This window comes from Cyanistes caeruleus, chromosome 18 (assembly GCF_971803275.1).
Source record: "Cyanistes caeruleus chromosome 18, bCyaCae1.hap1.1, whole genome shotgun sequence".
Classification (NCBI taxonomy): Eukaryota; Metazoa; Chordata; class Aves; order Passeriformes; family Paridae; genus Cyanistes; species Cyanistes caeruleus.
Window position 1 is genome coordinate 8,429,290 of NC_141718.1, and position 27,087 is coordinate 8,456,376.

Sequence of the window (27,087 nt, forward strand, 5' to 3'; positions counted from 1 at the left end):
CCAGGTTAATCAGCTACTTCTAGTAAAGCCTTATCTGCGTTCAGTCCAGAACCACAACAACAAAGGAGTTAATGAAGCTCTAAACAACCTTTTAACAGAAGAGGAAGATTTCCAGGTGAGCCCCAAAAAACAGATTGCTAAGCCTGAGGGATGGTCCTCTGACAAAAATACACAGTAGTGTCCTTGAGTAGAAGATAACACTTCTCCAAAGCAAGAGAGAAGGCGTGCAGTCAGGCCCTTAGCAGGCAGGAGTCTTGAGACATCAATGATTTGCAGAAAAGTGGGTGTCACAGATGTTTTTCTCAGAACAGACCTCAAAAAGGTGAGTATCAGGTGTGTACTCAGTGGGCAGCGCTTCTGTAAATAAATTTGCTTTTGGCCCCAATGGCTGCTATTTGAAGACACACTTTGTCTTTTAATGTAACTAGCTCTTCTCTCTGGACCCAGTATGACCAAGTTAACATCTTGCTTTGTTAGAAAATATCCTTTGGAGAGGTGCATGAAACACTTCAGTAAATAAGTTGTAACCATTGCAGCTGGCAGAACTGAAACACTCGTGCACTATGATTAGATGCTTCTCTAGTTCTCACCTACTGCCATCTGGAAGCACGTGTAACAACTGTCTCTGAAACAGGGTTTGAGAGCTTCCATTGATGCCTATGACAACTTTGATAACATAACGTTGGCTCAGCGTCTGGAAAAGCATGAACTAATTGAATTTAGGCGTATTGCAGCATATTTGTACAAGGGTAACAACCGCTGGAAACAGAGTGTGGAGCTGTGCAAGAAAGACCGTCTATATAAGGTGAGTTAATGACACTGCATAAATCTCCTGGATACTGAATGTTTGTTAGTTTCAAATCTGGAGTTTTAGTTAGTAGTCCTTAACTTGAAGGAAAGACTCAAAGCAGAAGTGGTTGCAGTTTCAAATGCATGTCTTAAATCTAGATTCATAATGTTGTCCTGTATCTGAGGATAACAGATCAGTTTCTGTCAATCAGTGGCATCTGTATAATTACCTGGATCAGTATGGAACATTCTCTATAGAACTCAAGTCACAGGCTCTTGTAAGGGTACAGATGAAATGTGATTACACTGGTATGCTCTTCAAGCCTGTAGTGAGTTCTTACAGGCCAGTTTGTGCAATAGTCTGTAGGAAACCTGTTGGATGGATGTTATTAAAGTATCTGGCTTGCCTCAGAGTTGTTGTGTGTGGTATCTTGCCTTCTACAGAGCATGCCTGATGTTGTTAAAGACTAACTTCATGGTATGCCAAATACCCGGCTTATCTAGCTAGTAATAACTGGGATGTAAGATGTAGAGCAAGATGTTGACAGGCAAGGGTCAAGCTTAAATGTTGTTCTCTTCTGTAGGATGCTATGCAGTATGCTGCAGAGTCCAAAGATGCAGAGCTGGCTGAGAAGCTGCTCCAGTGGTTCTTGGAAGAAGGCAAGCAGGAGTGCTTTGCAGCCTGCCTTTTCACATGCTATGACTTACTGCACCCAGATGTAGTCCTTGAGTTGGCATGGAGACATAACATAATGGACTTTGCAATGCCTTACTTCATCCAAGTGATCAGAGAGTACCTTACCAAAGTGAGTATTGCATAGGCTAAAGAGCTGGGACTTGAGTCTGCTGTATGATTAGCATTATGTAAACCAGAGCTCTTTGCATATATTTGGAATATTACCATTCCTCATAGAGGAAGTCTTCTTGAAGTTCTGTAGGTTTCATCACTCCAGGCTAGCTAGCAAAGTCTGTAAATAAATGCCTTGGCATTTGAAGAGGTCTGGTTAAACTGCTTTTAGCAGTAGATAGAAGCAATTGTACTTCTCAGCTCCATAGCTGATGAACTGAAAACTTGGTGAAGACAACACATAACACTTTTATCTTTGTGTAACTACGAAAGTAAAGTCACTTTATTTCCTAGAGTAAAAAGAGCATAGGGCTTTTGAGTAACTAATTGTATACATATGTTCTATATCAGCCATAAGAGTAGACTGCTGAAGGTGTTTTGTGTTTTAAATGGAAGACAGAACTTTAGATGCATAGTCTAGTTGTATAATACTGACACCAAGAACTGGCCCTCAACTGAGGGAAGAGAGATTCTCATCATGTGTGGTCCTGAAATGCTTGTCTCAAACAGCTCCAAGATCCTAAGCTAAGATTTTGCCTTGGAAAGCTGTGGGATTGCATAGGACATCACAGTAAAGAACTTCATTAAAATTAGCAATGTAAAAGTGACTGCTTCAGGTTGCTTCTAATAACTCATGTTAAGTATTCCCCTCTGAATTTTCTTGCAGGTTGATGGACTGTTCTATAAGGTGACACTCTGATTTCAAACTCTGTGTTCATTTGTGTCCCTCAATATCCTAGGTTTCTTTTACAGGAATCTAGCTGTAGCTTCTGCCAGAAGAGCAGTGTAATCTAGCTCTAACTCATTTCCTGTTCACTTTCTAATGCTAAAAGGATAACTATTCACAAGCAACTTGAAAATCCAACCAGACTCTTCTCCTCTTCATGGGAAATGAAAACAAGTGCTTGAGGAGGGCTTTACTTTGAGCTCCTTTTCACTGAATGCCGTTCATAAACAAAAAAAAGCAGTTGCCATGTAACAGGATGTGTTCTAAGGGCAAATTGCTTTTTACACTGTAAATTACCAAAGTGTGCAATAACTCAGGCATGATGGTGAATTTGAATAGTGCCATGAAGCTTCTGTAAACTTCCTGCCTGTTGGTATGATGAAAGTACTTGCACAGATCTTAAACATCTCCTACTCCTCATATTTCAGAAGAAACTTGCTACACGAGTTTACCTGAACTCTTCCATGTGAGGTTTAGGCCTAAAATAATTTATTTTAAACTGCTGGTTGGATTTACAAGTAATCATGTGTACTAAATATGGGATAACTTGCCAGAAGGAAAATCTGCATGGTGAAAGTGGTTTACAGTGAAACTAATTTAGTTTGTTGAATTAACTGCAAAACATGAAATTGGAGAATGGGCTTTATAAATGTGGTATGTCTAAAATTGTCATGTAACTAACTTCAAAAGCACAAAAGAATAGACTAGTTTCAGTGGGGTCTGTAAATCTTCCAGAATTTCTGTCTTTTCTGCATTAAAAAATAAGTTAAAGCACAGAATAGCCTCTGTCCCAGAAGGGGTCAGGCATATGGAGTATAGTGACACCTGGAAGCCTTTCGAACCAGTTCTAGGCAGCAGAGCAGATGTCATCTGGCTTTCCCAGAGCTGCTCATCCCTTGTTGGGGATGGCTGCTCTCGGCATTCCTGCTTTTTGCCCAGCTGAGGGCAGGACTGCACTTCTGGCCAGAGCCACTGTAGGACAGCACCAGGAAAAGGCAAACCCGAGAGAGCAGAGTCCAGGGATAAATAGAGCAGGACAGGTAATTGGAAATGGGTAGCTCTCAATTGATTTGATCCTTAGTAATTTGGATAGCATTTTTAACACCAATATTTAGTGTTATGCTGGAGAACTCTTAGGCTGATAGCTATAAAAGGACCAGCAAAAGACCAGCTGCCCCTCAAGTTGTCAGTTTGAGTTGCAAACTTCAAAACATTGAGGAAGCTGTTAAACACCATATCTGGATAGCATCTCTAAAGTGTAACAGAAACCCCTCTTGAAAGCAGTTCTCAGAGCAGATGTGATTCTTGCAGTGGGAAAGGAGGATAAGGAACAGCTGAAATACAGCATTGGGCTAAATGTAGGTTTGCCCAGGATATTACTGCCTGTACCAGGATGTGAAGCTGTGTGACTTTTATGCCTTGTAGTCTTCAGTCTCAGTGGTTCTCTTCTGGAAGATATAACTTGTTAAACCTGAGAAGGAAGGTACTGTTGCTCTTTGGATTGCTCTCCCACACCCACAATCTAAAGTTGTGTTTAGGGCTCCTGCATTACTGTAGCACTTCCACAGATTTGTTCAGCATGAACAGAGCTTTATGCGGCACAGCACTAAGATCTGTATAAAGCTGGTACTACTAGACCACTTTCCATGATAGTTCTCGTCTCCCCTAGAAGTCTCTGTGAGTACCAATATGGTTAAACCAGTACCTTGCAGCCAGGTTAGGCTGTATTCCTAGACAAGATCATACTTCATGGGCCTGGAATATTTGCAAATATCTGTGAGGTGTCACTGAAGGGGATAAGAACTGCAGGTTAATAGATAAATGTAGATTAGGCCCATTTGAGATGATGGTTGCTCTGTTGGGTTTGAGTTCTGAGTCATAGTTAGCAGTCACTAGAATAGGGCCCCAAAAAATGCTTCCTTTGAAGGTAATGAGTACCTCATCTGCATTGGAGAGCTGTTGCTTATTGCAATACGCCTAAAAGAATTGGGAGGTCAGTTTTACAACAAAGCTTGCTAGGAATAGGCAGACTTCAGTATATTCTAACTTGGAGTAAAAAGGAGCACTTGGTAGCTGAAGTACCAGGCATGAAAAGTTTCACACAGTGGTGCAATTCATAAACAAGGCCTTCATAAATCTCCTGTTCACTTCAATGTAGGTGGATAAACTTGATGCTTCTGAAAGCCTAAGAAAAGAAGAGGAACAAGTAACTGAACCCACTCCAATAGTATTTGGTAGGTTTTAATTGATTACCTGTTGTCACTCTGGTCTCTCTTTGTGGAGGCAGCTTACATGATTATGTTGTATCCAAGAAAACTGGTTTCAACTAGATAGTAATTGAAGTGGTTGTTTCTGGTCAATGAACTGTGTAAGTTGTTGAAGTGACATCTTGCTCTTACAGTACTTCTGTTCTTCAGATTAAAGCATTGCTCCTCTTACATGGCTCAGATCTCTACTTTAGGAATTATATTTCAGTGTGGTAATAGAACAGGAGATTACCAGGGTGTTGCCAACCCCAGGAATAATTTAGCATGAAAATTCCTCTTATTCCTGTCTGAGGAATGTGTCTGCTTTCTGCTCTTCCAAGTAGAAAAGCAGACTGGCTTTCTAGCTCACGCATTATAAGACATGTGCAGCCAAAACACCATGGCTGTCTTGAAGTGTGATGCTATTTTAGAAGCCCTTCTGAAGAAGCATTCAAGCACCTAGAAGTGGCTGGTAAGGGAAGGATGTGACTGGTTCACTGTCTGATATAAATGTTAACATGAATTTAACAGATGCATGAGGCATGTGCAGTCCTAGTGATGAAAATAAATCTGTCAAGGTGTGTTCAGACCTTTTGCAGCACCCTCCAGACTGTGAGACCTAACAGACCTAACTATTTGCTTGAATTGCTTTATTCTTTAGATCTGACCATGCATGTGTTAAATAATATCAGTTTGGCTTTCAGTATGGTCTCTTCAAAATAAGCCATATTTATTTTGACCTCAAGACGAATATCCATTGATCTTCCCTCTGAGTCCTGCCTTGCTCTTCTGTAGCTTCCTGGTAGCAAGAGCAGATGGCATGGGTGCCCACTCCATGGCACACATTGGGGAAAGTGGGACTTGCTGGTGTGTGCTTGCACAGGGGCTGATTTTTAGCTAAAGCCTAATAGTCATATCACACAGTACAGCTAGCATTAGGTAAGCTTGGGACTTTAAACTAACTTTCTTTTTGTCTCATGCTTTTCCTAGGCCAGCAGTTGATGTTAACAGCAGGCCCCAGTGCAGTACCTCCCCAGGCAAACTTCCCATACGGATACACAGCACCAGGATTCACCCAGCCGCCTGTTTATGGTTTCAATATGTAACTAGCTCTCTGACAGACCTCCGCTGTCTCTGTTCTCTTCCTTCCCGTCCCTTTTTAACTTCTCCAAGAAGTGTACAAGGCACAGATGACCTTCTGTTGGCTGAACACACTTGCAGCCCAGCTCAGTGAGGAGACTTCAGCAGGATGCCTGTTACTGTTATTTATTGATTATTGTCCGGTTACATTTCGACCTCTGAAAGGCAGCTTTTGTTAATGACATTGTGAGACTCTTGTCTGAAGTTAAGGCACTATTTCACTAACTCATATAGCAATAACTACTTGAGGCCAGGGGGAAGAGAGCATAATTTTCATTGTTTTGAAAAGCCCATTGAAGGCAGCTGGGAAATTGCCTGGCACCAAGTTGTTAAAGCTTTAGCTGAAGCTACTGAAGTAGCAGGGTTGTTAACAATTCAATGAAACATCTCTTTAATAATGAATTGTTGAAAGCTTGTGTACATCTGATCACCCCATTTTATTTGCATTCTTATGTGCAAAAGAAAATGGGCTTTTCTAATACTTGTGCTCTGAATGTTTAGAGGAATATTGGAAAAGTTTCCTTTTTTGGACAGTAATGCTGTTGGAGTTCAATGCTGTTGGGGTTCAATACTGTTGGAGTCTGTTCTCTATTTTCTGGAGTAGATCTGAGACTTGAAGAAAATAAATCTTCTCATGCCAGAGAGCAAACACTTCCCAGATCCTTTTTGTTTAACAAGAAGAGAGCATGTTACTTATTGACATTAAATGGTACTAAACAAACCTCAGCTGTGTGTGGCAAGAGAACATAGGAGTGTGCATGGGCTGCCAAAGCACTGGAGATGCAAGAGCACAGCGTCAGGGTTGGGGAGGGGGACACACTGCTACCATATTGAGGCAGTAGGGAGGGCCATAATCCTGACTTTTTATTTGCACCTTTAACTGATGCTGGCATTAGCTTCCTGCCACACCGTGTTCTGACCCTGTCTGGTGGGCAGTCAGCACCACCCAAGTGACCAGGGTGCACTGACTCAGTTCTGCTGTGCTGCAGTAGCATCAACAGCCTGTCCATCACCACCTCTTCCTTTGAGAATGCCAACAGGGATGTATTATTACTTTGTGCCACTTCAAATACATGTATCATTAACGTTTTATGTACTTAGATAACAATGTATAATTTATGGTTATGAATCTTGTGCTAATCTTGAATATTATAAAAGTCCAATTATAAATGTAAAACTGCAGTATCCACTGTGTGGTTCTAGTCTTACTGTCTTGGGTATGGGGACTGGCTGGTAGCAATGTACTACCACTCATAGCATCAGGTTTCTTAATCTGATAACTGAGGATGCCAGGCAGGAAAAGGGACACTTGTGCCAAGGCACATAACAGGGCAGGCCTAGGAAATAACTTAAAGGGAATTGTGGCCTCTTATCAGCACACGCTGTCATGTGGGGAGGGCATGCAGCAGGAGGCAGTCACATGTTCTCATACTTTCATTCACGGGGCTGGGAGAGCTTCAGTCCTGTGTGGAGGGAGGTGTGCTGCAAGGAGAGAGCATCTTCTCTGCTGAGATACATCAGTATAGCAGTGGCTTGGGTAAGCTGCACCCTTTCATACTGAGTCCCACTTGGAACAGGGCAAAACACCTTTAAATGCAAACCAGTGGAGATCGTCAGGGTTGTAGAATGGGTTGTAGAATCAGTAACAGCAGACTGTGCTTTGGCACAATTGTAATGAGTGTGTTGTCTCCTTGGTCACCACACCATGACAGTAGTGGCATGCAGTTCCTCCTTCCTGATGGATGCCAGAATACCCCCAGTGTTGTTGCAGCGTACTAACCTCAACTTTGTACTGGTCAGCACTCACAGCTCAGCTTGAACTGCTGAGCACTGATGAGTTCAGGCAAACCTCTGCTCTGTCCAGACCTACTCATTGCAGGAATTAGCCAGGTAGCTTGCCATTTTCCAAGAAAATAGTGCTTCTATTTTGTAACCAGTTCTTTGACAGTTGAAATAAACTGGGGTAAGTCAGCTGAAACTGAAGACCAGCTCTAGGATTAGTATGACTGTAGGACTTTCCATCCTGTCAACTTAAAAATGGGCTCTGACTTTATAGCAGCAAGTGCAAGCTGATGGTGCAACACAGTGAAGTGCTAGATCAAATACTGGAACAGCTCCTGACTGCAGAGAATTGAGGTAGCCTGGGGATCCTTGATAGCCTCAGTCTAGAAATCTAATTACAGGAGTGACTGAGTTCTCAAGGAAAGCAAAGCTGCCAGCTCTGATCAACAGTCTTGCTTTAGTTGCTCTCCTGGTATTTCAGCTCTTGCTAAGTAAAATGGCTTTTATAAATTTTGTGATCTTGCATTCTAATATGCAATCAAAACAGATTCCCTGCCAATACAGTGCAGCTGTACCTAAAAAGTGGAACAACCTCTTGTATACCAAGGTACTTCACTGCTTCTCTGAAAGTGAAGTCATTCACAGTAGGAGATAACCCCTCTTTCAGGGGTTAGGTGAAGGATTTACTGCATTTCATGAATTTGTAACATCCAAGTTTTTGAAAACTTGGATAAGATTGTTTTGCAGAGAATCTGCTTTAAAACTAAGCTTCTTGCTAATTCCCATCCCAGTGACACAGGGCTGGTGCTGTCCTGTTGAATCATCTGCTCATGCAGAACCTGTTGCAGCGTGCAGCATCTGGAGACCAACTGCTAGCTCTTATCAGTCAGAGGGGTAACTTGCTTGAGACTACATACAGGCTTTTACTGCCTCATGCTGTCCCAGTGAGAAACAGAGTATGGATCTCCTTCTGTGTAATGGCTCTTGCTATTTGTCAGACCTTAGGGAAATCTTCCCCTGTCTGTCAAACTTAGGGCACATACAGATCTGGCATCAGAGACGACAAGCAATTCACACAGGGAATTCAGGAGGAATACATCACTGGGGTAAGTCCCGTTTCTTGTTTCACGTAATTGTGTGGTATTTTATAAGACTTCTCTTTCCCCTTTTTAGGACTCCATAATTAAATGGTAGTGTAGCAGAAGGAAATTATCTGAAGTAACTTGGCTCATTAAAAAATAAAAATTATAGGCAGATGAAGTCTGTTGAAGTTTGTGCAAATAATAGGCATGATACAGTAAAGACAGTAGTAACTGTAGGGTCAAAAACCTAATTCTGATTTAATAGTCTTAGCTGCAGTGCTGAGAGCTGGCACTTAGAGCACAACATGGATCCTTAATTGGGCTGTGGGAAACAAGGAACAACTTTTTTTTTTTCCTCTAGCAAATCCAGCAGCAGTTACTCAGAAGCCTAAGAAATTTCCTTGGTTTTTGAACTCTAAAACTGACAAACAAACCTTGTCAGATGCCCACTCAAATGAGTGTGAGTAACTTTAGTACTTCGGCAAAGCTGACTGTCAACTGCTTGTAACTAATGCTTATGCTTGGATGTGTGATATCCTAATTGGCAGGCTTGGACTTGGCCTCTGAGAAATTGCTGGTGTGACTGAATCAGCATGACAGTTTTTCAATCTGCTGAAAAAAATATGAGGCGAGAACTCTTGCAAATCTTGGGACAGGTAGCACTATGTGCCAGGTTCTCATAACAAGCATTTTATCAAGTGTATGTATTACCTTATGACAGTGTAATTTCTCACTGTAAAGCTTGCAGTCTTTCTGCGCCCTTCTGTTCTGCTGTAAATGGTTTGGCTTTGTACTTGGTTCCAAGCTGACTGCATTTCATTTTTTGCTTTACAGAGTACCCCAAGACTGCTTCAATCTCATCTGTTTCCAGATAAGGACATAAGGCTGGAAAATGCTTGACGACATCAGAGTGCTTTGTGACACTCGTGTGTAATTAGGTTGTGGTTTGCCAAGTCAATGAGCCTTGCTATAGCAACCTGCAGGTGCACCAGTCCAGTTTAATGGATCTGGAGTCATTATTGTGCACTATCTCCTACTTCAGCAGGTCTCCAGCCCCCAGAGAGAAAGCTAGTCTAGTTTTCTCATTTTTCAATACTGTGCATTTTCTGTGGGTACCTTTCCAAAGGTACCCACAGATCCTGCCTCATGTTTTATACTAATAAAATACTCAGAATTCTTAGGCTAGGTATGTGTTTCAGTTTGTCTGGAGCCTTTACAATTTTTCAAAAAGGCAACAACATCCATCTGTTTTCTTCCAAGCTAATATAAAGTTGACAGCTTTCAAGCTTAGGATTAATTTGAAATGCAGTCAGTGAAGTCCTGTCTTTTATATATCAGAATTTAAAAATCCTGAGTCAGATTCTAAGCTTATTCAGGTATGCATTTCCTGCGTGATTCAATGACTCAAGATTTTTTTTTTATCTGTTCTGTTTTTAATCAAGATTGTAAAATTTGTTTGCCTAAAAATCTCCATTTCTCCTTTCCTCCCAGTGGTTATGAAAGGAAGGGATTACAAAGTCTTCTGGTATGTTGTTTTCCACAGCACTGAGTTCTCCAATATTATGCAAAGCACAGATTCCCCAAGCACTGGTTATCCATATGGGGTGCTAGGAGTGAGTTTGGGTGAGAAACAGTGCTTTTAATAAATCTTTGAATTGCTCTCCTTTTGTAAGGTACTTTTTTTTTTTTCTTTTTTTTCTACTTAGGTGGGGGGAAATGGCCTCATCAACTGCTAACTGAGTTTGTAAACTGGAGTTGCTTTGTTGAGTAATAGATCCTGCTGTGAGGGATTCACAACCATGGCCTGGTAGCAGAATGGTAATTGGTACATGCTGTACATGGGCTTCACTCTCTTCTGAGATGAGTCAGGCCCACGCAGATGTGAACAAAACAGGGACTTCATGAGAGGCTCAGTCCTGGTAATCTCAGTGAATAATCTTGAGTAGCAACAGGAGCTCTTTCTGCACGTGTGCTCAAGTGGGAATCATGTTCGTTGTTTGGAATCATCGTTCTTACAGGAGCTCCTGCTGCACACACTTCAAAGCTGGGGAAATGTTGACTCATCTTTCACTTCTTGAAGCCAGTTATGCGCAGGATCTCTTTTGCGTAAAGGAATTCTTTGGTCTCGATAGGGAACTTGAGAGAAAATGAGTTTTCTTATTTTATTATAAGACTGCAAGTGATGGGGATTAATAATGCATGGAAAGGTTTGTAGTAGTTGATGAGTTGTAACAATTGTGCTAATACATCTGTTAATTCAGTGAAATGAAGAGGTTCTCTGATCCCAGGATATATAATAGGAAACTATTTGCCCCATACATGACAGCTCATGGTCTCTGAAACCATAGTGTGCTGTTTAGTGCCAATTAAATAAAAGTAATAATAATAATTTTAGGGAGAGACAAGGGAGGAATAAGTTGGAACCAAGTGTTGTCATGTAAGCATGTGCTTCCAAGGATCCAGAAAACTGTCTGCAATTGCTGAAAAAATTGAAAAAATAAATTGTGAAAGTTGCTTTCATTTTCAGTAGCTCTTTTTAATTCTGATTATTAGGGCCTGGAGAGCTGCCATGAAGCACACAGGTTGCAGTAGCACCTGACTGGGTATTTCACAATTCCTGTGTCTTTGTATGCCAGCAGAAACAAGCACCAGCCACCAGCAAGGGAAATGAGTTCAGATTGTCAGAGGGATGTTTCCACAAAAATTCCTGAAGCAAGAGCAGTAACATAGTGGGTTTGATGTTGTGTCTGATGTAGTTGCTCTTTTATGCTTTGACCATGCATTCCTTAGGAGATGCTCTTGACCATGTGAGCCTGATGAAGTATTTACTTTCACAGAAGTAAAGGGATATAAAACATCCTCTTGTAGCCCCTGGTATTTCAGGGATTGCTTATCTTGTTTCACTGTTTACCCTTCAGGCTTTCTGCTGACAAGTGGTGTTAGCAGCTTCTTGGAGGTCAGGTCCTTGCAGAAGATGGCTTGCAATCTGCATGTGATTAAATATGAATAATCCTTTCCCTGTTCAGCAAGGTAAGCACTGCTGTGAATCCCATTGAGGCTGATGCGAATTAAGCATGTGGTGTGGTATTTTCTTGGACAGGATGAGGTTGTGCACAGGCCTTGATGATTCAGGAATCTGTAAGAGCCAGTGTTTATTGTGAAGGTAATCATGGCCTCACAGCACAGGGTGTACATGTCTGCAGGCAGATGTAAAAGCCATGATAACTTGATGGAAAGGTATGAGGAGTTGCAGAGGTTAATCAGAAATCAAATGCATTAGTTTGTTTGTCATGTTTGAAGGAATTTATCTTTACCATTCTAATAATGCTAACCTGAACATGAGTAGCTGCTCTGCATTTGTGACTGGGACTATGCCTATTTCTTCCTTCCCTTCACATGTTAATTCCTCCCCCTCCTTTAATTCCCTGTGTTAAAAAGAGGGGGGCCTTAGACTTGGCATGAGACCACTGCCTATTTTAACTATTGTGAAACCACATACAGTTCTGATCTCACCTGGGGGCGAGTTCTGCAATGCAAGTATGTTTGCTTTTAACGCTGGCATAATAAAGGTGCTTCAGTTTCCCAAAGGGTTTTTCTGCTGGTGGTTCAGCCACAAAGCCAGGGCTGTGTAGCTGCAGAGTGAGCTCTTGGATGGGGCTGGCAGCTGCTACATTGCTGAATCTCGTTAAGCAAAAACCATGTCACAAGGCACACAGAGAGCAAGTCTGGACAGGAGAATGTTTTATGCTTAGTTGGGGGTGACTTCTTGCACAAAATGTTCGCTCTTTTGAGTAATGTGGCTGCTTCAGGTGTAGGGGAGAGCACAGTGCTGGAGTACAGCTTGTGTTCCCTGGTTTCTGCAACATCCTGGATGGAAGTGAAACCAGTGTTGGTTTCTTTCCCCACATCCTGTAAATACAGCTTTTGGACGTAAACTAGAGCAGGGCAGTCTTCCTCTGAAGATAAAGCAAAAACACATCCTTGTGCACTATGCACAACCCAACTATTGAGGAGCAATAGATAATACACCCACCCCCCCAAGAAATCAAACAATAAACAAAACAAAAACAACAACAACAAACCAACACAAGCACCAACCAACCCCTGCTGAGCCTGGAGTGTCATTGCACTCACAGCAGCCTTTTAATTTGAGAATGTTTTTTTTCTCTTCCGCCTGCACTGGGCGTTCACATGCGCTTCCTACCCCACGAGTTCCTGGTCTCCGTTCCTCACTGAAACAGAAGGGACTCAAGCCAAGGGCCTGAGATGACCAAACCCTCCCTTTCCCTCCCCTCGGACCGTCACCACCGCGCAGGAGCGCACTGTTGTGTATCCTCGCTGACCGAAGGGTTTGGGGCGGTTCAGAGCTAGTCCTGGCCTAGGCGTGCCCGGAGGTGCGGATGCTGCTCAGGGGAGGAGGCGCTGCTGTCCACATGCCTCCGGCCGGGCCGGCATCTCTCCGTGCCCACGCGGAGGCTTTTCCCGTGGATTCCTGGGAGCGCGCTGAGCCACCCCCGTTCCCGCAGCACCGAAGGCCAGGCTGGGTCACGCTGCTGCTCTGCTGCGGTTCTCCCGCTCCCCGCAGAGCCGCTCCCCCGGTCCCCACGGGCCGCCCTGCCCCGCCCCACGAGGATGTGACGCCGCCGGGGCCGCCCCTCGCGGGCGCGGCACTGAAATAGGGCTCGGCCGCCGCCGCCGGGCAGCCGGAGCCGCGGAGCAGCGCGGCCATGCCCGTCCCCGCCGCGCCCCGCAGCCTGGCCGCCGCCGCCCCCGCCGGCAAGGCCAAGCTCACGCACCCCGGCAAGGCCATCCTGGCAGGTAAGGGGCTCCCGGGGCTCTCCTGAGGACGGGGCTCGCCCCGCCGCTGCCAGCGTGGGCATCCGGCTGGGCGGGGGCGGCCGGACCCGCCCCGGGGCGGTGGCGCTCCTCAGGTGATGCTCCATCCCGGGACCGCCGCCCCTCTCCCGCTGCCCGCGGGAGGCGACCCCGCTGGATCGGGGGCACAGCCAAAGAGCACCCGCAGCTGCATCCCGAGCCTGGCCGCTGGCTCCGGGGCTCCCTCTCTCCGCGGAAACCCCAGCGTCTTGCCAGGCTGTTTCCGCGCCCGGTGGTCCAGCCGGGAAGGTGCTGGTGGGCTCGGACGCGACGCGGGGCGAGCACTCGCGGCTTCAGCGGGGTTCAGCAGGCGGGAGCGGAACTGATGGGAGACGCTGCTGGCAGCAAGGGCCCCACATGCTCCCCTGAGGGTGTTATGGGACAGGGCTGAAGCAGCAGCAGTCGGGTGTCCCTGCCCCAACTGTGTCCCACAGGACATACTTGCGCTGATACAGCTCCTCTGAAGGCTGTTTGGTCCCTCCTTTGTGCCTGAGCATCAGTCCCTATGGATCAGGGCGTGTTTTCCCGTTCAGCTGTGACCACTTCCATGGGATCAAGCCCTGCTCCGAGTGCAGCAGTAACGGCAGAGTTAACGCTCTGCCTCTCTTGTGGCCGTTCCGAGCTCTGAGCTGAACGGAGTCCAAGACTCGCAGGCTTGTTAAACTCCTTTGTAGCTGTTCATTAGCTCCCTGGCTTCTCCTGCCAGTCGCAGGACAATTCCCAGAGTGGAGATTAGCGTCTTTGTTTTGAAATGAGCTATCGCAGCCTCGACATGATTGGCATGTTTAGAGCTTTTGTGTTTTCCAGCCAATTCCCCCTCCTATGATTGTGCCTTTGTTTGTCTATCCAACTCCCTGCTCCCCTCCAAGGGCAGAGCTCCAGCCTCCAGTAGCGGGACCGGCTTGCAGCGGGGCTGTGCCCGCACGGGGAGCGGAGCCGCGGCCGCTCCGGCTCTGCCCACCGGCCCTGCCCCAGCCCCGGCGGGCAGCCTCCCCCGCAGCACCGGGAGAGCTGCCGGACGTGGATGCGGCCGCTGGAGCGTGCAAAGGGTGCCGGGGCCTCGCAGGGTCACGTCTTCGGGAGGGGACTGTGCCGTCACTCGGCTGCCTGGCCAAAGGGCTGGGGCACAAGGACGAGGCAGTCTCCAACGAGAGGGTGCCTTCCTGCTCAAGGGAGCCCTTTGTAACACCAGGCTTCTCCTGAGCTCTCTGCCTCTCTCTGCTGCCCCACCTCAAAATGGGTTGATTTTTTTCAGGCCTCTTGACTTAAAGGTCTTTTAAATAGGATTTATTCCAGTTTTAGGATGAGAAGGACAGGATGATTCCTTCTTGCCCACCCTTCCTAGTCTTTCCAAACTTGCTGTCCATGTGCAACGAATGCATCAGGTTGTCACTGCCTGGACCAATGTCCCAGGTTACTTTCATAGATCTTGTGTAGAACTCTAATCAGGATCATCAGCGTACCAGAATCAGCCTCCTGTAAGAGAGGCTGCAGCAGACTCGCTCTGCTCTCGCCTGCCAGAAGAGTTGCTGTGGGTATGCCTGGAAGCTGTCCCTGTGTAAAGGAAGGGACATGGTGCTGGTGACCTTTGCCAGGTGCCAGGTTGAGCAATACAGCACAAAGCTGTGTGTGCACCTGCGTGGTGGGGGCCTTCTGGGCTTATGTGAAGCTGCAGAGGTAGAAGAAGGATCCTATTGAGATGCTGATCTTCTCCTCACAGGCCATAATCAGAGTAATTGGTTAATGGGCAGAAGTCCAACCAAGCCTCTGTGGCATCTGATTGTATTAGAGAACCACAGAAATGGGAGAAAGCTTCTGTTAACTCCCTGTGCCCTGGTCTGCTCAGCCCTCCAGCCCCTTGCTGGGGGATGCAGTGCTGTTTGTGGCTGTCTCTGCTGACAATAAGGGGTTTGCTGATGCTCTCAGAGTTTCTCATCTTACATCTGTCTGCACAACAGGGGTAGGTACTTCAAAGCTCCACGTTCTGGAGAGCTGGAGATGTTAAGATGGAACATCCCTGCTGTGCTTCATCAGCCTGTGCTGGTGGAGTTAAATAAGCCATCATCATAGCCTGGGTGCATATCTGCTCCCAGACCCTGTGTGTAAATGGGATCCTCTGGCACAGCTCCCTCGGCTGGGGTTGGCTCTTTTCTGAGAGATGCAAGTAAAGCTCTGTCTGCCAAGAGCTCTTCTCCTTCAGTTGTCGCAACAGACAAAACACAAGGTTAAAAATTAATTTGCTAATGGGCTCTCCTTTGTCCAAGCAGCTGTTGTGTGCCAAGGCAGCACTTCACCTTGCAGGGACAATGCTGCTGGTGCTGCTGTGGCCATGTGTGGCCTGAGCACATGAAGGCAACTCGGCCTCTTCTGCTGTATAACAACCTGTTAGCAGGCAGGCCAGGAACCCAGCCCTGTCTCTGGCCTCCCACAGCCAGCTTTCCCATTTTGTGCTGTGGTTTCCAAACAGGCCACCAGACTCCTGTTCCTCCCACCAGCATCCTGAAGGGCTGGGTGCTGCTGATCTACTATGCTCCCAGCACAGGGCCACACTGCAGTGGGGAGCTTGAAATAAAGGCAGTTAAGTGGTGAGACAGGAATGGTGGTGGCAGAGCTGGTAGGACAGTCATCAGTCACCTCTGGGATTCCTGAGAGTTCTCCTTCGCTGGGTTTTTGGATGCCACGTTGGGTCAGCTTGTTTTGGTGCTGTTGGGTCTGTTCAAGTCAGCCTGCAGTGTAGGTTATTTCCAGCCCAGCACAAATGATCTTTGCCATTTGCAGGCAAACCCTTGCACTCCTGCCCTCCTCTTGAGAACTTTGCTTGTGGCTAGCAGTACTCATTTGATGAAAGTCTCTGCCTGCCCTTGCCAGAGTTAAGTACAGCCTTATTCTGTTTTTAGCCAGCTTTGAAGCCTGGGGTCTGCTCTCTCCCACGGAGAAGCTCCCAGCTGCCTTGCTCTCTGCATGGTATCTCTGCTCACCCGGGGGCTGTTGCACAGTTGCTGTTTCTACCTACACCTAATCCTGCCTGGCCAGGGAGGTAGGACGCCTGGATGTTGTTCTGCACAGTGCAGGATTTGGAAAGAGCTCACAGGGGTTATGGCTGCTACCCAGGTGTGGGGTACCAGAGGCAAATAGTGATGTGTACCAGTGCCCTAGGGGGAGCACAGACAGGGGAGAGGGACTGCAGGAGAGAGAAGGGCCTGAAGAGAGGGTAGGGTATGAAGCAGAGTTCAGCAAGGGAGCCCAGGCTCGGGAACAAAGCAGTAATTGGAGCTTCAGTTTCCTCTTCTTTGTTAATCCTTGGTATTATCTTTCTTGGGAAATGCTGTACCTGCAGAGGAGAGGAGTCAGGGACTGGGTGTGAAAGCTGAGACTTGCCTCTTGCACAGCAGGTCTCCTTTCCCTAAAGTCCCAAGTCCATCTGGATTTCCAGTGCCGTTGCTCTCAGGAGAGGGTGTGAGGGAGGTTGTGCTGCTGTGAATTGCTGTGGCCCAGCACACACCCTGGTTTTGAGATAGATGCCTGGTGCTCACAGCAGAGTAGGGAATGTTTCTCCCTTCATGCTGAGCCAGGTGGAGGCTAAGCACAGCCAGGGGGAAAGATTGGTGAGCGCACAGGGAACCAGTCCTGCCAGGTCTGCTGGCCCTCAGTACATCACTCCTGGCTGTGATTTCTCCTGCAGCTGCCTCCTGTGGCTGTCATTTGTTTGGGGAGTGAGTCCCTGGCTGCCTGGGAGCCCTCATGGGCTGCAGTGGAAACCTGTAAGAGCCCCAAGGCTCCTATGGGAGGAGGATGTCAGCCCCAGGGCCAGGAAACCACACTAGGGTGTCCCTTCAGTCTGAATGGATTCTGTATGAGCTGGGGTTAACCCTGGGCTCTGAAATGTGAGTTTCTGAGCTTTTCACATGCCTGATGCTCTGCTTGACATTCTGCAGGCAACCATTTTCTCTGGGTTGATGTAAATGATCGGAAGGAGTCGTCCGTCTTCCCAAGACGATGAGCACCATGAGCTGACAGCCTGGGGATGTTGCAGCATGTCTCAGCTCTGACAGCCCTGTGTGGTGCATGCCAATGCAGCCTCCCTGCTCCTGCTTGTGCCCTGAGGCCTCAGGTCATCTCTTGACAGCAGGGATTGATTTTTTTGGCCATGTCTCCTCTCTCCCTGTGCTCCAGTGCTTGGTACAGCGGTCACTCCCCTGTGCTGGGGGCTGGGAGATCAGAGCCTGTCCCCAGTGAAGTCTCAGTCCTGGAAGTGGTTCCTTCATCCAGCTACAGGGCTGTGCTGGGGGAGTCACCCAACAGCCCTGGGCTTTGATATCAGCTCCCTGTTGCATGTCTTAAGAGAGTTTTTGACAATTGAAAAGCTGGTGTTTGAATTTAAGTCGTGGGATGGCCAGGAAGCAACTCAGGGTGATAAACCTGGGGCCTTGAGGTGTGCAGGGCAATGAGGAGAAGGTGACTTGAGCAGAACAAAGAACCTGGCAGTCCCCAAAGGTGGAATCGGCACCGAAGACAGAAGATGCTGTGACTGCGAGCATGGGGAAATGGCCATTGTACTCACAGCCGAGAAGTTTCAAATGTAATAATGATTAATTGTCATATTGAGAAGTAAATGCAAAGAGGTGATGAATGAGTGAGCTGTGAAAGGACAGCCTGTTCAAACAGGACAGTTCCAGTAAGATTCAGGACAAATGATTTCATCCCATCCGTAGAGTTATCTGCAGCGCTGTTTGCACGGAGCTGTTTACCCGCAGTGGCGCAGGGTACAGAGGGGCACCTCTCTCATGTTTGCCATTCTGTATCCCTGGTGGGGTCAGACTGTCACCAGCCTGCCTGTAGCACGCTCCCATGACCAAACCAGCTGTGTGTATTTACTGCTGGACATGCTGAACCCCTGTGCTTCCCCACTGGCCTTGCCCCTATCCAGTGGGAGACCTTCTTAACCCCACATGCAGACAGACACTCTCTGAGCCTGCTGATTTGTTGCATGACATGTTTTCTTCCCTTTTAACCAAAACACAGGTAAACTTCGGGCAGTCTGGTTTGGGAAAGCAGCCTTGCCCATCTCAGCACTGAGTCAGACTTTTGGTGGCAGAGCTGCCCCCGCGGTGGTTTTCCACAAGGATGTGGCTGCGGATGGTGGTGAAGCCTGTCCGTGGCCGGAGGAGGTGTCCGGGTGAGGACAGCAGTGCTGGAGCTCTGCCGAGAGCCAGCTGTCCTGGAGAGCTGCAGCCCCAGCGAGCCTCCTGCCCGCTCCTGAGCCCCGAGTTTCACAAGCCAGCCCGTGGTGGGAAGTGCGGGGAGGGTGGAGCTGTAAAACCCGTTTCACTACTGCAGGCAGGGCAGGATTGCTCCACGGCGATGGATGATGGGTGAAGAGCAGCCTGGACGGCTGCCAGGGGGGTTTGTCCCTCCTTGTGGGGAGCAGTCTGGGCTGCAAAGACCTGTCACGGGCTGCTGGTGGGTGTTTCTGCCTTCCTGGTTTGTAGCAGCCTGATGGTCTTTGTTCTTGGGATTTTTTTTTTCCTTATCTCCCCAGCTCCAAAAGCCATGTTGGCTAATGAGAAAGGGGACCAAGCACCCTTGTAAGAATGCTGCATACTGTAAGCACAGCATCCAGGAGCTGGGTAGGATTGCACCCTGTGCCCATAGTGTGTGCTCCATGTCAGCTGCTTAGCTCATCACCTTCTGCACATGGGCTGGGAGCCCCCAAAATGGGGAACTCAGGGCTCAGCTTCCACTGAGAGCCTGTTTGTGCCTTCCCACCATCCTGAGCCACCCGGCTGATGGGGCATGGGCCCTGGGAGAGCTCTGCTGCTTTGCTTCTAGATTCTTAGGAATAATTCCCTCTGGCCTGAAAGGATCCTAAAGAATCTGAAGTTAAAGGGTGCTTTTTATATGGAAATCAGGTGCTGGTATGTCAGCTTGTGAAATTACTCTTAGAATGGAGAGACTGAAATTGCTCCCCAGGTGCTCACTTCTCATCAGAGCAGCACAGAGACCTGCTGCTCCATCACTCTGCAGGAGCAGGATGCTGTAGCAGGCACAGCCACTTGTGGGAGTGGCAGAGGGTCCAGTGCCACTCTGTGGCTCCCAGACAGTGGGTGTTCACTTGCCTCTGGGTAGGAGTTTGCAGAGGGTGAGGCCAGTCCTGGCTGCACAGCCTTGGTTTGTGTCGGTCCTGGGGCTCTGCTTGTCTTCCCCACTGCAGCTGTGTCCTCCCATCTCCAGCGCTGCCCTGGGTCTGGAGCTGGGGTCCCGGGGTCAGGGTGGTCAGTGGTGTCCCAGGAGCTGCTCACGGACGGTGTGTGAAGCTGAACCTGCATGTGCTGATGCCATCACACGTTGTGTGAGCATTGCAGGGGCAGCACCCTCGCACTGTATCCAAAACCCCCTTTTCTCTCTCCTGCTAGCTCTCCGCAGCCGTGCCCAAGGGCTGCAGGCATATCCTCAAAGGACGGCCTCCTCGGGCCTCTCTGCTGGGGGAAGCTAAACTTTCTCTGGGAAAACTATGCCAGAGTATTTTTGCCTTCTCTCCCTTCCCGCTGAGCCTGCGATGTCAGGATAGCTGGCAGCAGAAGCGCTTGCAGGCTTGCTGCGGGCAGGGAGCCATTCCTGGTGCTGGGAGTGGGATCCCCCCGCCGGGGGCACCTTCCCTGGGGCCGGGCACAGTGACCTTCCCTGAAGGACGTTCCCTCTCCTCTGGCTCTGCTGCATCCAGCGAACAGCCAGAGCCTTGGCCCGGCATCCCAGCTGCCCTGCGTGCTCTTTCACCTCCTGAGCGCTGCTGCTCCTGCTGACTCCGCGCTGTTGCAAGAGCTGGAGCTGCTGTTTAAAGTCGGGGTAAACAGGTTGCAAAGTCCCTGCAGCCCTGGAGAAGGAGGGGATTGGACAAAGCTGCTGTTCAGGGCAGTGGAGTGATTTATTTGCATAGAATGAGGTTTCTGCTGGGGTAAAACTGTGTGGGGAGAGGAGATGACAGCAGAGCAGGACCTCTGGTGGGTCTTGCTTCCAGGGGGCTGCAGGGCAGGTGGCCTATGCCACCCTGTGGGCAAAAAAAAATTAATTAAAATTGCCACAAGTCATGGAGTAGGTCCAGGGTCCCTGCTCTGCGCACCTTCCCATGGGATTTGAGGCCAGAACAACACTGGGGAACAGGGAGGGGACCTGGCAGCATGGGTGCTCTGTTCCTTCATCCTTGGCTAGGGCAATCTCATTGCCCCAGAAGCTGCCAGTTCCCAGGAGCAGCATGCAGTTCCTTTGCTGGGCTCCTGGGCTTTGCCCGTGGGATGCTGGGCAGAGCCTCTGCCTCCCCTGCATGCAAATGTGCCTGCTGAGGCTGAGAGCAGGTGGCAGGAGGCTCAGCATCTCTCCCTGTAGCATTTGGTGTGGTTGCCCCTGGACTGCTGCTCGTCCTGGGTGTTTCCCTGCTGTCTGGCTCCTGGATGTGCTGGAGCTGGTGCTGGGGGACCGAGAGAGAACAAATATTTATGGTGATTAAATTGTCCAGCACTTCAGTTCCGCAATGTAGGAGGGAGGGAATGGCCTTGGCAGCACCTGTGGTGTTGTGTGGCTGTGGTGGCGTGAGGCTGGTGGCACGGTGGTGTGTGGCGGTGTGGAGAGGTGCCAGCTGGTGCTCAGCTTTTTGGGGACTGTTGGACCCAGCTGGAGGCCACTGCTCCTCATCGAGCTGCTCTCTGGGGCCTGCCAGCTGCTCTTGCAGGAGATGTTTGTCTTTGCAGGAGAAATTAGTGTTTGGCCAGCCCCCCTGCCAAGGGACCGGCAGTGTTTGCCACTCTGAGGGACAGCAAGGGCGGGAGAGGGTTGAGGGGGCAGCAGGGGTGCTCTGGGGACCCTGGGGGTGCTGGCTGTCCCCCTGGGGAGCTGTTGGCTGGCTGCAGTGCCGTGAGCTGGCCCCGTGTATTCCTGCCATGCCCGCAGAGCACCGAGTGCCGCGGGGGCCCCAGGGCTGGCAATGGTCACCGATCGCCGCCTCCCGAGAAAAGCCTGCCTGGGCTGGGCTGGGCTGGGCTGAGCAGCTCCAGCCCCCCTGGGAACACGGAGGGAAACAAGGAGCCTTTGTTTGCTGTGGCAGAGCTGGGCTGGCCTCACGCCCCGTCCCCACGGGGCCGGGGAGCTGCCCGGCTGGGCTGGCGTGTCCTGCCCTGGGCACTCAGTGCCACGGTGTCCCCATCCCTGCCTGCGGGAGGAGAGGGATGCTCTTTGAGCACGAAGCTGATCTTTGCCCCAGCTGTGTTGAGGCTGGCCTGGCTTCTTGGCTCCCTGGGTAAGACTGTGCAGCCTGGTGCTTTTTGTGCCTGTTGGGAAAAACCAGCATAAGGCTGTTTTAAGATGGGTGCTGCTCAGCTGCTGGAAGGAATGTGGGAAGGAAAGCCACAAAGGAATGCTTTTCCCTTCCCTCTGGAAGGACTGGCCTGAGTGCAGGCAGCAGTGCTCCTGAGGATGCCAGTGGCACCGACAGAGAGATCTTTTGCATATGTGGAGGTCATGAAGAAGAAATGATTTTGTGAGAAAGTCTGCTGGTCCAAGGAGTTGGTGCTGCCTGCTGTTGTCACAGGGAGCTGCCATGGGTTGTGATGTCCCCTATCAGAATCCTGTCATGGGGGTACTTTGGGGGGTGCTGATAAGCAGAGCTGTGCCACGTGGCAGCAGCCTGTGCTTCACTGCAGAGCGGGATAACAACCACTGCACCCAGTCCAGCCTCTCCTGCAGAGGCAGTGTGTTCCCTGCTGTGGTGTCCTCTGGGCTGTGGTGGGGCTGTAAACCTGGCAGTGGGGGCCACAGACCTGCTGAGTCACTTGGAGGACGTGGCCAGGCTGGAGGAACCACTGGAGGCTGTGCAGGAGACTGGGAGCTGGCAGCCCACTGACCTGACGCTGTGCCTGTGGGCTGGAGCATGATTCACCTTCCCTGGGCAAGGAGCAGGGAGATCCTCGGGGCTGCTCAGGTTGACTGCAGTGGCAGTGCCCCGTCCTGGGCTGAGCAGGGGTGGCCCTGTGAGACCTGAGGGAGCTCAGCCCTGTGCTTCCTCCTGGTGCCGGTTCAAAGGGCTCCTGCCACTCGGCAGGACCCAGCCACACTTTGATGTGAGGAAGCGCTCTGTGATCCATCGTGGCCGGATGGGCTGAGCCCAGCTCCCCCAGCACAGCTGGGTCCAGCTGCAAGGGCTCCAGCCATGCTGAGGGACAGCATCCCTTGCTGCCCAGGCCATCAGGAAAGGCTGCAGCCGGTGTAATCAGCGCCCAGCAGCCGCTGCTGCAGGAGCCTGGGACAGCCAGACAGGCTTGATGATAATTGTGCTTCCTGCTGGCACAGCCAGGCCTGCAGGTGGGCTCCTGCTGGGGTGGGGAGTGGTGCTGGGCCTGCCACAGCACCACTGGGCTTATCCATCCCAGTGCTGGCAGCTCACCTGGAGGTGTGAGGCTGCAGAGGGGGAGAGGTGCCTTTGAGGGGCAGCACACCAAATAGGCAGCCATGGGTGTGCTGTTTTGCCCTGTTTTCCCACCCCTTTACCCAGCCTCCTCAACAGCTTTTGCCATGGCAGCGCAGTGGTGCCCATGCAAGGCACCGGGTTGGCACAGGGCCCTGCTGCTGTGTGGAGTCCTCAGGGATTCTGGTGAGGACAGGGATATCGTGTCCCAGCCCAGACCTCACTGCCAGAGGTCCCAGGCTCAGCTGTCGTGGAGCTGGGAGCAGCCATGCGGCACTGAACAGGCACAGTGCTGCTCCTGCCTCAGTGTCCCTTCCTCTGCCGTGCAGGTGGCCTGGCTGGAGGGATCGAGATCTGCATCACATTCCCTACCGAGTATGTGAAGACACAACTGCAGCTGGATGAGAAGGCAAACCCTCCCCGCTACAAGGGCATTGGTGAGCAGCCCCTCTCTGGGTTTGGGGCTCTGGGGGAGCCTGGCTGGTGCTGGGGGGATTTGGCAGGGCGGTGGCGGGTGGTCCTCGGCGTGGCGGGTGACAGCGGCACCGCTGTGCTCTGCCGCAGGGGACTGTGTGAAGCAGACTGTCCGTGACCATGGCATCCGGGGGCTGTACCGGGGGCTCAGCTCGCTGCTGTACGGCTCCATCCCCAAGGCTGCCGTCAGGTAAGGGCTGAGTCGGGGGGGATCCCCAAACAGCAGCACGCGAGGGGCTGGCTTTGCCCGCGGTGTCTCCATTGGCGTTTTACCAAAGCCAGGTGGTTTCCCAGGCAGGGAGGGTCCTCTCACAGGGTGTGCAGCTGTTCCTGGAGACAGACCCCGAGCAGGGGGGTGCAGACCCCTGTCCGGGTGCCCAGGGGTTGGCACAGTGGCTCCTTTGCAGGTTTGGGATGTTCGAGTTCCTCAGCAACCAGATGAGAGACGAGCAGGGGCGGCTGGACAGCACGAGGGGCCTCATCTGCGGGCTGGGGGCTGGTGTGGCTGAAGCTGTGGCCGTGGTCTGCCCCATGGAGACTGTGAAGGTGGGTGGGTGTGGCTGCCACTGTCCCTTGCCTTGGCACCCCTCACTGGGCTGGGCTGGGAGGGGGCAAAACCCAGGGATGCCCGACTTTTGGGGACCTGAGGGCTGCATGCTTTTGCCCAAGACAGTTTTGTAGGGGAGGATCTGATGCTGGGAAGCCCTGTGGAGATCAAGTCAGGTGGCACTGGCCCCTTCCCCACTCTAGGGAGGAGCCCCACAGCCAGGAGCCATCGTTTTATGGGTGTAAGCCCCACATGGCTGCTTGCAGTGGCAGTTTCCTTGGTTTTCCTCTGCAAAATGCACTGCTGGCCACAGGCACAGGCTTCCTCCATGATCTCTCCCAGAGCTGCCTGGCTGCATGGGTCAGCTCTGGTCTTGGGACCACCCCTGGAACAAGGCAGGAGGTGGCTGACAGCCCTTGGGGCCATCACGTCTGTGTTGCCTCAGCCAGGACAAGTGCATCGTCTCCTTGTAGGTGAAGTTTATCCATGACCAGACCTCTCCCAACCCCAAATACCGTGGTTTCTTCCATGGCGTCCGGGAGATTGTTCGGGAACAGGGTGAGTCCCAAGAAAGTGGCTCCCTGAGTCCCCATGCTCTGGGGACAGGATGGGAGGTGGTGGATGGGCACAGGCTGGGGCAGGTGGCCTGGGGAGATTTTTCTCTGCCACTTGAGGCTGGTCTCCCCTCCAACACCCTCTTTTGCAGGACTGAAGGGGACTTACCAAGGTTTAACAGCGACCATCCTCAAGCAAGGATCAAACCAGGCCATCCGCTTCTTCGTCATGACCTCCCTCAAGAACTGGTACAAAGGTATGGTACCCTGGGCTCCCCAGGCCACCCTGCCTGTGCCACCGGCTCTCCAACCACCCCTGGGAGCTGGGATGGTTATTCCATCCACACATACCCTATTTCTCATGGCTAAGTCACTTGGAACAGAGGAAATGATGATGTGGTACCAGCTTGTGGGGCTGACAGGTCCTAGTGCTGGAGCATCACTTTCACACCCACCCTAAGCCCCACGGTGTAGCATGGGCTCTGTGGGGCAGGTGCTGCTGGACAGTCCCCAGCTCAGCACTGCACCCTGACCACAAGCAGCCAGACCTGGGACCTTCCTTGCAGGCTCCTTCCGGAATGTAGACGGGAATCCCAGCACTCTGCCCTCAACCTCTCTTCCTTCCCAGGGGACAATCCCAACAAGGCCATGAACCCCTTTGTAACAGGGGTGTTTGGAGCCCTTGCTGGAGCTGCGAGTGTCTTCGGCAACACCCCCTTGGATGTGGTGAAGACCAGAATGCAGGTATGGTGCCAGGGCCTGGTGTGGGACTGCTGTGTCTGCAGCAGGCTGGGGACACCCACTGCCTGGGAGCTGTTTCATGCAGCCCCTGGGGCAGGCACACGATGTCTGCAAGGTTTGTTTTGGGAGATGTCTGTGATTGCTCCTGAGCCATGGGGAATATTTGCACGGAGGTGGGGACATCCCTGTGGGATCTGATGTCCTGCAGCAGTGGAAAGAGATCAGTTCCTCATGGCACACCCCCAGCTTTCTGCCTCCCCACTGAAATCCCCCAGGTGCAACCCTGGCTCTGGCCTCTGATCCTGCTTTTCTCTTCCCACAGGGGCTGGAAGCGCACAAGTACAAGAACACCTGGGACTGCGCCTACCAGATCATGAAACATGAAGGGCCCCTGGCGTAAGCTCTGCTGTGGGGGTGGCTGGTGGGGAGGATGGGACGGGCAGGGGCTGTGAGGGCACCCAGCCCCATGGCCCCCTTCTCTATCCCTGGCAGGTTTTACAAGGGTACAGTGCCTCGCTTGGGCCGTGTGTGTCTTGATGTGGCTATCGTCTTCATCATCTACGATGAGGTGGTCAAATTCCTCAACAAGGTGTGGAAAACGGACTGAGGGGCCGGGCCAGGCAGCCCCCGCCTCCTGTGCCCCGCAGGGCTTCAGCTGGAGAGCAGAGACCAAACCCACACCCACCTGCGGCGCTGCTGGGGCCAGGTCTGCCCTGCACACCCCAAACCTGGCCACCTTTATCTTTAGGAGCAGGCCCTGGAGCAGGTTAAATTACTAGTTGTGTGCTGAAAGGAGCAGGGAGGGAGCTGCATCCCACCGTCCCATCCCCCAACATCCCAGTCATGCCCACCCCAATCTCCTGGTGATGCTTTCTGCCAGCCCCACATCAGCTGTGTCTGCTGGTTAACCAGGCTGAGATGTCCCTTAGATAGTGGTCTTGGGGCTTCCAGCAGCCAGGAGCTCCTCACTGCCAGGGGAGCAGCTCCTTTGGGGGTGCTGAGAGCCTCCTAGAGCCATGTGGATGCAATGCCAAGCTGTACATCACAAGCTGACAATGGGGCTGATGCCACTGGCAGGGTCACAGCAGCTCTTGGAGGGGGCCCAACAGCCCTGCACCCCCTGGGATGGGAGGGCAGTGACCTCCTGGTGTGACCCCAAGCTCCCTCCTCCCTCCCTGCCAGCACCAAGACCCCTGGTGTGCAACATCCCATCCCATCCCAGGGATCCTGCTCAGCCCCGGGCTGCTGCGCAGCAGTTGCCCAGAATTGCACATACAGCCAGGCCTTTAGTTCTGCTCACTGTGGGCTGGGGTTGGGGTGAGCCGGGTGCCCCCTCACCCGCCGTTTACAGCCGAGATGTGTGTGCGAGCCAGGGCGAGGTGCAGCCCCACGCCGCAGGCTTGGCCTCTCGGCCAGGGGTGCAAACCCCTTTCTTCTGCCACATTCCCCACATCTGCCCTCCCGCCGCCTGTCTGTGGTGCCATAGGTGATCCCGTAGCTTTTGGAGCTTCACGCTGACTCACTAACACCCGTGGCCGTGGGGCTGGAGCCCTGCCCTGCCCGTGCCAGGCTGGCCACACAGGATTTGTGCCAAATTTCTCCCTGAGGGAGCTGGGGGTGCAGGAGCCAGGGCTCAACCCATCCCTCCCTCTTGTAGCCAGCGATGAGCTCAGCCTTAACACAGGAGGGTGAAGGAGGAAAGCCTGGGCACGGTTTACCTGCGGCTTTCGGCTCTGAAGCCAGTGAGGGTTGCATTAGTTTTTTTTTTAATTATTATTCTGTTTTACATTTGCAATTTGAATAAAATCAGTCTGGCTTTAGCAGCTGCGTTT

The 27,087-nt window shown here is 50.9% G+C and overlaps 2 protein-coding genes and 1 long non-coding RNA gene across 6 annotated transcripts in view; all 3 read left to right on the forward strand.

Moving 5' to 3' along the window:
* CLTCL1 (clathrin heavy chain like 1) overlaps positions 1 to 6,934 on the forward strand; it is a 35,079-nt gene extending 28,145 nt beyond the window's left edge. The window contains exons 28-33 of one of the 3 annotated variants that reach the window (XM_086856339.1): positions 5 to 115; positions 635 to 805; positions 1,374 to 1,595; positions 2,304 to 2,324; positions 4,522 to 4,597; positions 5,600 to 6,934. In XM_086856339.1, coding sequence (XP_086712465.1) covers positions 5 to 115; positions 635 to 805; positions 1,374 to 1,595; positions 2,304 to 2,324; positions 4,522 to 4,597; positions 5,600 to 5,715 — 717 coding nt within the window. In that variant the 3' untranslated portion in view covers positions 5,716 to 6,934. The remainder of the gene's footprint in view (positions 1 to 4; positions 116 to 634; positions 806 to 1,373; positions 1,596 to 2,303; positions 2,325 to 4,521; positions 4,598 to 5,599) is intronic. The other 2 variants (XM_086856340.1, XM_086856342.1) reach the window with 2 other exon arrangements.
* Positions 6,935 to 7,204: 270 nt separating this feature from the next.
* On the forward strand, positions 7,205 to 11,133 carry LOC147649910 (uncharacterized). Its single transcript, XR_015277824.1, has 3 exons — positions 7,205 to 7,286; positions 8,566 to 8,637; positions 9,448 to 11,133. It is a non-coding gene; the product is annotated as an uncharacterized LOC147649910 (long non-coding RNA).
* A 2,101-nt stretch (positions 11,134 to 13,234) lies between these two features.
* Positions 13,235 to 27,075, forward strand: SLC25A1 (solute carrier family 25 member 1). Of its 2 annotated transcripts, XM_086856385.1 has the most exons (9): positions 13,235 to 13,431; positions 23,269 to 23,376; positions 23,504 to 23,603; positions 23,821 to 23,959; positions 24,434 to 24,518; positions 24,667 to 24,771; positions 25,143 to 25,258; positions 25,578 to 25,651; positions 25,748 to 27,075. In XM_086856385.1, the coding sequence occupies exons 1-9, from the start codon at positions 13,341 to 13,343 to the stop codon at positions 25,860 to 25,862; spliced, it is 933 nt and encodes a 310-aa protein (XP_086712511.1). In that variant the 5' UTR covers positions 13,235 to 13,340; the 3' UTR covers positions 25,863 to 27,075. The 2 variants fall into 2 exon arrangements, with proteins under 2 accessions (XP_086712511.1, XP_086712512.1); XM_086856386.1 differs by lacking the exon at positions 23,504 to 23,603 and having other exon boundaries at positions 13,265 to 13,431.
* Positions 27,076 to 27,087: the final 12 nt, after the last annotated feature.